This window comes from Sinocyclocheilus anshuiensis, unplaced genomic scaffold (assembly GCF_001515605.1).
Source record: "Sinocyclocheilus anshuiensis isolate Anshui unplaced genomic scaffold, SAMN03320099.WGS_v1.1 scaffold2322, whole genome shotgun sequence".
NCBI lineage: Eukaryota > Metazoa > Chordata > Actinopteri > Cypriniformes > Cyprinidae > Sinocyclocheilus > Sinocyclocheilus anshuiensis.
This window is the reverse complement of record NW_015556110.1, coordinates 894,561-906,873: the sequence shown is the minus strand read 5'-3', so window position 1 is coordinate 906,873 and position 12,313 is coordinate 894,561. Positions and strand designations below refer to the sequence as shown.

The 12,313-nt window shown below is 37.6% G+C and overlaps 1 protein-coding gene across 2 annotated transcripts in view; it reads left to right on the top strand.

Annotated features, from left to right (window-relative positions):
• The first annotated feature begins 4,710 nt into the window (after positions 1-4,710).
• Positions 4,711-12,313, top strand: part of galnt14 (UDP-N-acetyl-alpha-D-galactosamine:polypeptide N-acetylgalactosaminyltransferase 14 (GalNAc-T14)) — a 52,731-nt gene continuing 45,128 nt past the window's right edge. For both annotated transcript variants that reach the window (XM_016470761.1, XM_016470760.1), the window contains exons 1-2: positions 4,711-5,049; positions 12,083-12,252. In XM_016470761.1, coding sequence (XP_016326247.1) covers positions 4,915-5,049; positions 12,083-12,252 — 305 coding nt within the window. In that variant the 5' untranslated portion in view covers positions 4,711-4,914. The remainder of the gene's footprint in view (positions 5,050-12,082; positions 12,253-12,313) is intronic.

Genomic DNA, 12,313 nt, shown 5'->3' with positions numbered 1-12,313 from the left:
CCTGCCTCCGCTTTGCCTTTTCAACATCCAAACACGCAGGACTGCCTCATCACCTGTCGTTCTGCTTTTACTTTCTGGCTGTGCTGGCACTTTTGCACATTCACTGCCAAGAACAGCAGCACTTTTACCCGTTATTTCATTTATTTTTATTTTATTGCGCCCACTCAGATAAAGCATTGCAATGTAAATGTATCTCCCCACACTGTCAATAAACTTTGCAGTACAGTATTCTCAACTATAACTCATAGTTGTCTACTAAAAGTTTTATTTGTCTACCAAAAAATATGTTATATTAGTAGTATAATAGTTAGTATTGTATTTTATTGTATTATATTATATTATGATTTATTAATAATTAATTTTTGTTTTATTTTTGTATTTTTCTGAGAGGAATACAAGCACACATTGAAAAGAATTGGTGTAGAAATTTTTAATCATGATACACACACACAAGTAATTTTGTGATTAATTCAGTGTGTTACTAACTCGAAATTGACTTAATTTATTTTGAAAGTTACTAGCAATTTCTGAGTGAAAGTTGTTTCTACGCCAATTGTTTTCTGTACATTAAGAGCGAAAATATCTTTTCTCTGCTGTATTCCATATATATATATATAGAGAGAGAGAGAGAGAGAGCAAGAGAGAGAGTATATACACATACACACATATACAGTGTATATATATATATATATATATACAGCAGAAAACAGATCTTTTCTCTCTTAATTTACTGTCTTCAAATGGAATGCATAATAGTGTGCTTGTATTCTAGTTATTTTTTTACTTTACAGAGCTTGTTCAGATACTTGAAGGACTGGCCGTCCTAAATCATGCTCTCCAATGTTGTTTCTCTCTTCACGCTCCTGTTGGCTGCTTTTTGGCCATCCGTTGTTATCGACCCATTAGACAAAGCAAAATGGAATTTCTAGCTATCTGCACCCTCTTAGTCTATTGTTTCCCTTTCAGTCACGCTAAGGTAATTCGTTTTTCAGGGGCCGTGTTTCGCTCCCCTTTCACTCCTGGTTGATTGCCTTGTAGAACAGACCTGTCCATGTAACATTATCCTTGGTCTATGCTCTTTACCTCTAATTTATCTGTCTAGTGAATGCCAGGATAACCAGGGCCTTTGACATATACACGTCCCTATGAAATGCCATGTTCTGTTGGGATATTTTGTTGGTCAGTGGAAGTTTTATAATAAAAAAAAAAGTTTCATTTTTAAATCTGTACATTAAAACAGTGTGAGCCCGTATCTGTGAATATTAGTTTATGACCAACTGATACTGTCTAAAAAGTTGTGAAAACCGAAAGCTTGGACAGCAATGCGGCTTTCTGGGGGTAGGAGTTCCCAGTTTTTTTTTAGTCTTACTGAAAACAAAACCATGTTTAAATGGTAACAGAGTGATATGAATGCTAAGTTCACTGGATTCGCCAAAGTTTGCCAGGCAAGTCAGTGGCTTAAGTCAGATTCACAAGCAAAACTATTCAGCTTTGTTTTCTTAGTTGTGTGAATTAACCACTGCTAGTTCACACACTTTTCTTCTGTGTTTTCTATATATTCGTCTGTGGACACTGTCTTGCTGTTACTGTATACGCATTTCTTCTACATCTGTCTATGACTCTGCTATCATGTTTTTCAGATAAACTTGCCCCTAAATGGTAACAGTGTTTTGTGTGTTGGTCAGAATATCTTGGCCAGAATAAGCTGAAGCAGTGTGGACCAGAGTGCTTGCTGCTGACCAAAGATTTGGCTTCGCTAATGCTGATTGAATGGTAACATCTGGAAGAGAAGTAACATCAAATTTAAGGCAAGTCAGCAATGTTAAAAGAAAAAAAAGGTTGTATTTGCATTGAATTGTTATTCCTAATGACATAACTGAAGTGCATTGCTCTGGAAGAAAGACCAAACAAACCAAAAACACACACTCATACACAACTACTCCTTTGTCTGTGTTATCAGGAATAAAAGACAGGTACAAACTTGTTTCTTTGCCGTCTTTTCCAGAGACGTTGAGGATGGCATAGTGAGAACCATAAATCATAAAATAAACATATCAAATCCAATTTCATCAAGAATCAAACATGATGAGCCATTGTTTTATCAAACTTGCAAAACCTTCTGGCTCCAATCATGTATGCAACTCTCACTTTTCACCATCTAATAAAATTCAAATGGATAAAATCAACCTCCACTTTTAAAAATAAAGGGTTTTATTGGAATCTATAGTTTCATGCAGAACCCTTAACATCCATGCATGGGAACTTCCCAATGAACAAAAGGTTCTTCATTGTGGAAATGTTCCTCACTTAGAAAAAATGGTTCTTTTAAAAACTGTTCACTGAAAGGTTCTTTGGGGAACTCAAAATGGTACTTCTATACTATCACTACGAAAACGCCCTTTTGGAGCTTTTTATTTTTAAGAGTGTACATTCTTATCATTGAACGTCCTGATGCACTCTCAAATGTCAAATTGTGGAAATAAATTGGGTTGCAAAGACCAATTCACATTGACTTTATCATGTTTGAGATGAGAGATTAATTGCAAAATATAGAGAAAAAATTAATAAGCACATGCTTTTCAACAGCCGTATAACATTAGCAACACTGAACGCATACAAGTGTCTCACAAACACTATTCACAATACTAGTGAATATGCTCAAATTTGAGAGTGGGTAGCATAACTAAGGAAGCTTTTCAGGTTTCTGTGAAAATATTCCCTGAGCTGCATATTCAACCTTTAGCATATGGCATAAGAGCTAATTAGAACTATGCTAATGTGCTCCCTCAGGCCCAGCGACTGAAGAGGAAACCAACTATGTGCTTTCATATATCTGTCATGCTTCAGCAGGCGCTAACAAGGATGACTCTGAGACACTACAGAGCCTGCATAATATAGGTCTGTATTCTTCAAACTTATTTTTTACAGGTGGTCTTATCAGTTTTACTTGGCTTTTAGTGAATTATTTACATTTAACTTTTATATACTCTTAAAAATAATGCTTCCAAACGGATTTTCACAGTCATTCCATTGAAAATACTTTGGAACCTTTCAGTGAACAGTTCTTTAAATATTTTAGTAGTGAAACATAGAAGTGAACATTTTAATAATCTGAAGAACCTTCTTCGTTAGAACTTTTGTGGAATGGAAGGGTGGAAAGGTTCCATGAATGTAAAAGATTCTTCATGGAACCATTGATGCCAATAAGAAACCTTGGTAACACTTTATTTTAAGGTGTCCTTGTTACACATGTTACTTACTATTATAATAACAATAAATTATGCATAATTACATGCAAGTAAACCTAAGCCAAACCCTGATCTTAACCCTAGCCATATAGTAAGTACATAGTTAATTAATATTGCTCAGTATATGTATAATTACACTGTAACAAGGACACCTTAAAATAAAGTGTAACTGAAACCTTTATTTTTAAGAGCCTGTGCAGATCATATAAAATTATTTCGTTTTTAAATATAGCTGTTATAAATGAATTGATTAGCAGTCCTTGATGATCCTGGTGTCCTTGAGCAAAGCTTAATTAACAATTTGTCATTTACCTGTCAATTTTGTCCTTACTGTCTTACAGTGCGATTATTTAAGACGGTCCTCCTAAGGTTAAGTGCCCTGTTTCAAGGATGAAATGGTGATGGATCAACTTTAGTCTCAGCCTCAGATGGCACATCCGCCTACACTCTAAAAATGCTGGGTTGTTTCAACCCAACTTTGGGTCAAATATGGACTAACCCAACATTTGGGTTAAAAATTTAATGTAAAAATTTAACCCAACAGTTGGGTTAGTCCATATTTGTCCCAAAGTTGGGTTGAAACAACCCAGCATTTTTTAGAGTGTACAGTCTTTATAGTAGCTCTCTGATGCATATTGTGTAACAAGAAATGTCAAGATTTGTCCGAAATCATTTCAAGGGAAAATGTCCACCTGGAATTAAGTGTTTACTAGGTTAGTGGCATCAAATGTTTTGTTGCAGTTAAACTAGATACAAGCAAAATGGCCTGCTCTGCTTTGTTAGTAATGGGCTGATACTTATGTGAATGAGGTTTTCAATGCTATTGTGGTTATCTTATATTCTTAAATAGCTACAGTAATATTTCATATTTTATTTTATATTCTTGTATTTTAGATAAAGCGACCCATACATGACAAATAAAATCAAAATCTCTTATTAGACACTTTTTGTGTATAGCTAATCAGACCTTTCCTGTCTAAGTGGAAAAAAAATCCGTTTGTTGTTTAGTCAATGGTGATTACAAGATAAAATTATTGGTAACACTTTACTTGAAGGGGTGTGGTCATGCCAGTCTTATGCACACCCCTTCAAGTAAAGTGTAACCAAATTATTTTCATAGAGACTCATAATGATAATTTTCTAGCCTGAACTAATTACCTTAGTAATCATAAAAATGTTCATGACTTTCCTTAAGTAGGCTACTTATGTTTTTCCATGGCTTTGCAAGACTACAAATCGCTACTTACAAAATCCTCTGATATTTCCAGACTTCCCATCGCAGCGGGAGCCCTGCTTATTGAAAGCCCATTTTACAAATAACGGAGAGAAATTCAGAGCGAGTCTACTGCGTTAGAAGCGCATCAAGAACAGGCAGGTCCGTAAAAGCGCTGTTCCGCGGTAGGTGGTGCTAAACTCATTCACATTTTGTCGGTACCTCGGTGGGTACACAGGATGAGTTTAATCGCGCTGGACAGCGTCCAGCGTCACTCACAGTCTCAGCAAGTCAGCGCGCTGCGCACGAGAGCAACAACCTCATTCCTGGATATTAGGCACTAGGGGCAAGTGCGCGAGCGCAGCGCGCGGACACAATTCGCCTTTCGTTCGCTGAGAGAGGAGCGCGCGAATGGTTTTCAAATTGAAATGAATCGTTAACGGCCGTTTGAAGATGAAGAGGTTTTCTCGAAAGCTGACTTTAGCTCTCGCAGCGCTGTTTTGGATAGCCGCTTTACTCTATTTCATATTGCTGAATAGCCGCAAAATACTACCTGACCAAAGAAACGAGCAACCGCAAGTCAAAGAGGTGAGTGATACATCATGATATGTTAGAAATAACAAACCTCGTAGACGAAATTGATTGATTTGGGTGGTTTATTTGTGTTTAAAACCTGTCAGTAACTCATTCATTCTTTGTTTGTCGTGTTCTGACAGAAAATATTTGTAAAGGTGCGTCACTTTACGATACCTGAGCCAACAATAAAGGGCAAAGCAGTCCAGTATCGTTTTTTTTATTATCTTGTTGGGTGTGGAAAAGAGGAAGGTTTAGTCAGATGAATTCCTTTTCTGAACTTATTTTGAACCACAAGGAGAAATTGAGCTTACTTTTCCCTCGGGAGACGACATAAAATGCTTTGCGATAACCTTTTCACATTTGTTTGTTGACAAATATAATTCTGCAATAGCTAATTTAGTCTCTTTTTCTACTCAAGCATGAATTTATCAGTCAGTATGATGGACGCACGAAAATGGCTTTAATGTAATTATGTGCGTACAAGAGGGAGTAGATATTCAATCTAGATTATTGAGTGAAAAGTAAATATTTAAGAAATGGTTGTAATTAACGCTATAAACGAACCAGTAACATTTGTACCTCTGACATTTGCTTTCATCAGCCACTTTTTGACTCCCCACAGGAAAGACAAATCACAAATGAGATCTCTCTCACTTGTTTCTCATAGACAGCAATGAGTTTTATCAAGGTTTATTTCTTAGGAGAAAGTGTTCTGTTTTCCCTTGACAAGTAATAATCTCTCATGTGGTTCATCTGGTCTGGAGTTTCAGAAAAGTCTCTGTTTGCCAGGATACCTTCTGAAATTTCAGCATGAACTTAAAAATCAAATTAGCCTATGTGCACTATGTTATCCATATTCATTTGATATCAGTTCAGTTCAGTTCAGTTCAATTTTATTTATATAGCACATTTAAAAACAACCATGGTTGACCAAAGTGCTTAACAATGTCCGGAAAAACCTACACACAAACAAGACAAATACAGTAAAAACATCACAATGTCTCAGCTCAGCTCGAAATAAAAGCCAAGGAATACAGATGTGTCTTAAGTAAAGACTTAAAAATTCCAACAGTCTGAGCAGTTCTTATGTGTACAGGTAAACTATTCCACAAATTAGGTGCCACCACTGAAAAAGCTCGGTCACCTTTATTTTTTAACCTGGCTCTCAGAACATCGAGGAGCACCTGATTGGACGACCTCAGCGCTTTAACAGGAGTGTGGACATGTAAAAGCTCTGATAAATAAGCAGGCGCCAACCCATTTAAAATCTTAAAAACAAACAATAAAATCTTGAAATCAATCCTGAAGCGGACAGGAAGCCAGTGTAGTGATTTTTAGTCCCAGTTACAAGCCGAGCTGCTGCATTCTGGACTAACTGTAAGCGTTGAAGAGATGACTGATCCAAACCAACATATAAAGAGTTACAGTAGTCTAGTCTAGATGTTATAAAAGCATGAATTACACTTTCAAACTCCTTATGTGGCAGGTAGGGCTTGACTTAAACCAACAGTCTCAGTTGAAAGAAACTGACTTTTACAACAGAACTAATCTGTTTTTCAAATTTAAAAGCACTGTCAAAAATCAGACCAAGATTCTTGGTGAATGGATGAACATACAAACCTAAATTATCAAAGTGCATCTACACAAGCACTTAAATCCCCAGGATGACCAAACACAACAATCTCAATCTATTCAGTCTATTTTTATTAAGACAAAGAAAGTTCTGATCCAGCCATATTTTTATATCTCTATATTCGTACTGTAAGCAGCTGTCTCATTTGTTTCATCTCACTTTATTCTTCTTTGAGACATTTAAGAAGAAACACTTGGGACAAAACTGATTCTTAAAGAACTTCATTAAGTCTATCAATAAGCAAACTCAAGATGTTTGAACTACTTTTCTATATATTTCTCTCCCCATAAGACTAATTCAAGATTATGTTTCCTATTAAGATGTAAGATATATAAAGGCTATATAAAATAGTTAGTTTCATGTGTGAGATTATGGATTTTACAAGGAAGCACCAATCAATAAATAATTCCACAATTTTGTTCGATATCTATCAAGACTAAGATAGAAAGTAATGGGAACAGAAGGTCAAGGATATTCACAAACAGCATAAAGCGAGATGATGCACATATGTGTTGCATTAATAAATAGATCTAGCTGCTGCATTGTTGCTGTCGGAAACGTAAATCTGCAGCAAAGTCTTGTACATCTTGTAAGTCAGTTTTTCATTCAAACAGCGGCTGGTATATGACAATAAAGTATCACTGAGGGTAATGGGGTATGAAACATGATGTATGGTGTAATATATCTCAACACTGAGCAACACTCTATAGGAACGGAAATATAAAAACAGTTCGCACATGCTCCTTACATCTGTACAGAGACAATGATGGACTTTTTATGGTATAATGACCGGATTTATCTCAGAAGGAATGCAGAAAGAATTCTTAGCTGATGGATGCTTCAGTAGTGATGGATTTTACTTTTTTTCCTCAGTTTCTCTGTACATCCTTGTGTGAGTATGTAAAACAAAAAATAAGTTAAACAGTTAATGTGGCCTTGAAAACCACCGGGAGATCGATTTTACAGACACTCCCCCTTTAAATACAACTAAGCGCTGGGAGAGAAATGCCTACTTTAGTATTCTGTGTTGAACATCATGTTTCCATTTGCTGTTTGCTTCAATATCTATTTTCTGTAATAACCCTGACAGGGAAGGCCGAACCTGCAATAGCTGTTATTGGCGAGGAGGAATGTGAAATACAGGGTTGGCTCAGCGGCTGTTGAGGTGAATGCGGTGTGTGTCACGGTGGCCAGTGTGTTCAAACCATTCATCAAATGGTGGTGACATCTCACTCAGATTCGATGGGAAGATACTCCCCCATCAGCAGAGTGATGCATTATCTTTATAATGGTAAGGGAGGACTGAGATATCACCCATGACATCTGCTATTACCATGATTCATGGCAGATATGTCCCACAATACAGATTACACAAGCAGACGTTGTTGTGGGGTATATTCACAGAGGCTTCGTGTCACTGGCGTTGAGGTGTTAGACCGGACAGATTGAGTTTGATGGACTCATCATTTGCCTGCACATGAATTCTGACAGAACATTGGAATGAATCATTTTAATGCAACACCGCAGACCAATTTTACAGTCATGCACGGCTTCTGTACCTGCTGAGAGTGTGCTGAGGCCTTTAAAAAAAGGAGCAGGATTTCAAAAGTATTTCAGATGTGTGGTTTTGTGCATTGCAAGAGGGCAGAGGCTTTGGTGGAGTAGAACGCTCTATAAAAAGGACCCACACAACCACACATACAGAGTACAGACTACAGGACAGGGAGGATCCAATTACCACTTCCTCAGTCTGTCCTCCTCTCATTAGAAGGCTGAGCTCTGTGGGAGCGGGCGAACACTGAGCCCCAAACGTGGCACAGCTCAAATGCCCTGATCAGTGACTGTGGAGCATCAAGGAGCTAATGATTTCAGCGGGGAGCATGTGGGTGGGTGTGCGAACGTTGCCTTTTGAAGGCGAATAAAATTGTTAAGCAGATAGGAAATTTGACACATTGATTCAGTGTCAGACTCTGTTCCATGTTTTGTCTGTGTCTCGTCATCCCCTCCTCCTGTGTGTGTGTATAAATAGTGTTCCCAGTCCCAAGTTCTGTGTCCGCCTGTGAACGTCTTCCTGTGTACGTCTTCCTGTGAACGTCTTCCTGTGTTCGTCTCCCTTGCTTCCTTGGTGCAAATAAAGTCTTGGTAAAGTATTCTCCAGCGTCTCCTCGTTCCTCGTGTGTGTGCAACGTGACATTCAGAGCCTGTCATCTTTTTTTTTCATGTGCTAATTAAATTCTGTTTCTATTACTGAGTATGCTTACTCATTAAAAGAGTTCATTTTTGCAGTGAGTCATTGTGCCCTAATCCAGAGTGTCTAGATTAACAACGATGTTACATTTTTACTAGCGCTCTCACCTTTTGTCTTTTAAACATTAGCTCAGCCTGTAGGCTTGGCGTGTCGCTTTAAAGTTGCTAGGCCGTTTTAGACAAACTCAGAATGGATGAAGTGCCTGTGGTGTTGTGAGTAATAAGAACTAACGACTGGACCACTGGAAAACTTTTTTTTGCAGTCATTGCTGATTGCCGAAAGTCAGTTTGCAGATTTTAGGCAGTCCAGTTTAATACATTTCACAGAAAATTGTGCAGTGTATATTTCTTTAGCTTCAAACTATGAATCCATCCAGTCAGAGGATATCAAACATATTTAATATTTTAGCCGATTTTGGAGCACACTAATTGCATCCTAAATTGCATAATGTTTGGTGTGAAACTTACTTTGTGACAATTAAAAAAAAGTACACTCTATATGATGTGAATATAGGTATTATGAATGAAATGTGGACATACTACATCCGCCATGTTGTTACTGTCACGTGGCCTACCAGTGTCAGTTGCGTTGCTTCACTGCCATTCACAACGTGTCTCCCATGACCTGATGAGATGGTAAAGGGTCCATCAGATGTGCACTTCAAAATCTTGGCAGAAGTAATAGGTCATCTGGGTACTTTCCAACGTTTTTCTGGATGGATGGATAGATGGAGGATTTTTTTGCATATTGTGAATTTTGACACTTTTCAAGTACTGTATTTTTTTTGGCCTATTTTTAAACATAATACAAATAAATATCTCAGTTTTTGTGAGACTATGGGAGTTTTGTGCAATAAAAGTTAGAGATAATTAGCCTATATATTTGTTGAATATCTGCCAGCAAACCAATTGAAGAGCTGTGCGTCCTTGGATTGAGTCTGCATTGTTTAGCCTATTGGGCTATGTACACAGACAGACATCTTTATTCAATTCAAGTTTATTTGTACAACGCTTTTTACGATACAAATCGTTGCAAAGCAACTTTACAGAAAATTAAGTTTCTACAGTATTTAGTAGTAGCTTATCAGTGGTGACTGTCAGTTTATGTACATATGGCAGAAATGTACTGAAAAATCAATTAAAGACGTAATCAAACAGACGATGAACACTATTAACAGCAATTATTATATGATGCAATCAAACTTACAGCAAAATTTGGTAAGTTGCTCTTCAGCTGTTTACTTTAGCTGTTGCTCACTGAGTTTTTTAGTGCCTCACGGTGGGCATTGCATTTCTAAACCTATGTTCTAAATCTTTTAAAAACCATGTCTGTTTTCTGTTCATTATGTTGCACTGTGTCCACTTGTGTCCAAAATCGACTCTGTGAGAGACTCGTTTGATTGGGGTCCCTAATTATTCAAATGTTATTTTGAAAATATGTAGTTTTGCATATCCCTAATGAGAACATTTACATATTGTTTGTATTATGAGAATGTGTGTATCTGTATTTCAATATCAGCCTGACTTTTAGACAGACAGAAACCACCAATATTATCTGATACCGATATGACTTGGAGACTGAATTGGCGAGTGGAATTGAAAGCCCAGCCATTATCATGCTAAGCAGTCTAAAGAAACATGTGCAATTACCCACCTCTATTACTGGCTGTAAAGATGCTGTTGTGGCTGTTGTAAAGCAGCAGGCCATGACATTCCAAGCACACATGCAATACTGTGAAAAGGCGTGTGAGCGCACTGGTGAATTCTTAACTCATTGTGTTTACAATGCCCTGAAGTCCACTCACTCTAGAAATACAATTTAATAGCTCTATATTAATGCTGTTGTTTTATTGCAAAAAAAGGGAGTATAAAGTTTCTTGAAATGATTCCAAGTGGGAATTTTAAGGCCAATTCACACTGCACTGTGACAGATGCAGACAAACGACAACAAGACGCGCTCATTGGGTTTTGTCAGATCAGTGTGTTACCTCTGTTGGCTTTAGTTAGCGCTTGTTTTTGCCGATTGAACATGTTGAATCAGCATTTGTCTGGTTTTGGAATGTCTGAGAAGTGACACTGTTTTTGGTTGGCTGTCGCCATTGGTCTGCGTCTGTTGGCGCAGTGTGAATTGGCTTTTAAGGGGTGGTTTGTGCTTGATGACTTTTGCGTATTTTTATTTTTCGGGTACCTTTTTAAATTTAAAAATACTTTTTCTGATTTTTCTTTACATGTCTGCACATGACTTTCATTAAAGCGCAAATTTGGAAAAATTCTGTGCTTTTTAAAAAAAGGTCATCATATTCTCTGTATCCCCTTCGTCCTCCTAATTAGCAATACCTCTGAAACGGCACCTGTCATAAACATGGCTTATTGATTTATGTTGTGTGTTTTCATTGTAACAACCCTTGCTATTGTTATAAGCAGAATCTCTACACAAATTCGAATGCTAGTGGCAGTTATTTCCATGGAGGGCAGTAGCTGCATTTGGAAACGCAGGAGAGAAGGAGGCATCATCATCAGTCAGCATTCATACAGGCATCTGGGGAGAAACTAGCAACCTGCTGGCATGGGTAATCACCAGCCCCAACCATAACCAACAGCCTCTAGCCCCCTTAATGGTCTAACATCAGCAAAAAAGCTCAAGGAAATAATAAGTGGGAAAACTTGGAAACTCTCAAGCTGCTGTCGGTGCAGAATGTGGAGGTTTATTAAATTATGATTGATATGACCTTATGGATTTCAAGACGTAGTGTGTTCAACCCTCAATATTCGTGACTACAGCTTGCTGTGTGCCTCATATTTTGAGGGGATTGGTGTGATGGTGCTGCAGAATGCTTAAATATTAATGACTTTCTTATGATAATTGAGAATATTGCCAACAGCAACTTTGTTTACTTTTCCCCACTCTTTTAAATAGTTTACTGAATGTGTTTTTCCACCAAGTGAACATACTCATATCAGAGTCTTGGGTTTCGCAGTGGATTATTATTATTATTTTTAGATTTGAAACTCAAAGATGCTAGGATTTCAGACCTATTAGGGATGACTTATGTAACCTGAAGTGTCACTGACTTCAAGCATTTCTGTGGAACAAGACAACAGACAGTGAAACATAAATAGGCTAAATAATTACAATTAATCTGCTGTGTTTCCATTATTCTGTAGATCTCAGATGCTGAGTGGGATGACCTGCTGGAAGAGTTTGAAGAAAAAAGCTACCTCAATGCTCACAGATGGAAGCCAGGCCAGGACCCCTACAGTCTGTATGCCTTCAATCAAAGAGAGAGCGAGAGAATCCCCAGCAACAGAGCGCTTAGAGACACCCGACATTACAGGTAAGCCCTGTGTGTGTGTGTGTGTGTGTGTGTGTGTGTGTGTGTGTGTGTGTGTGTTATA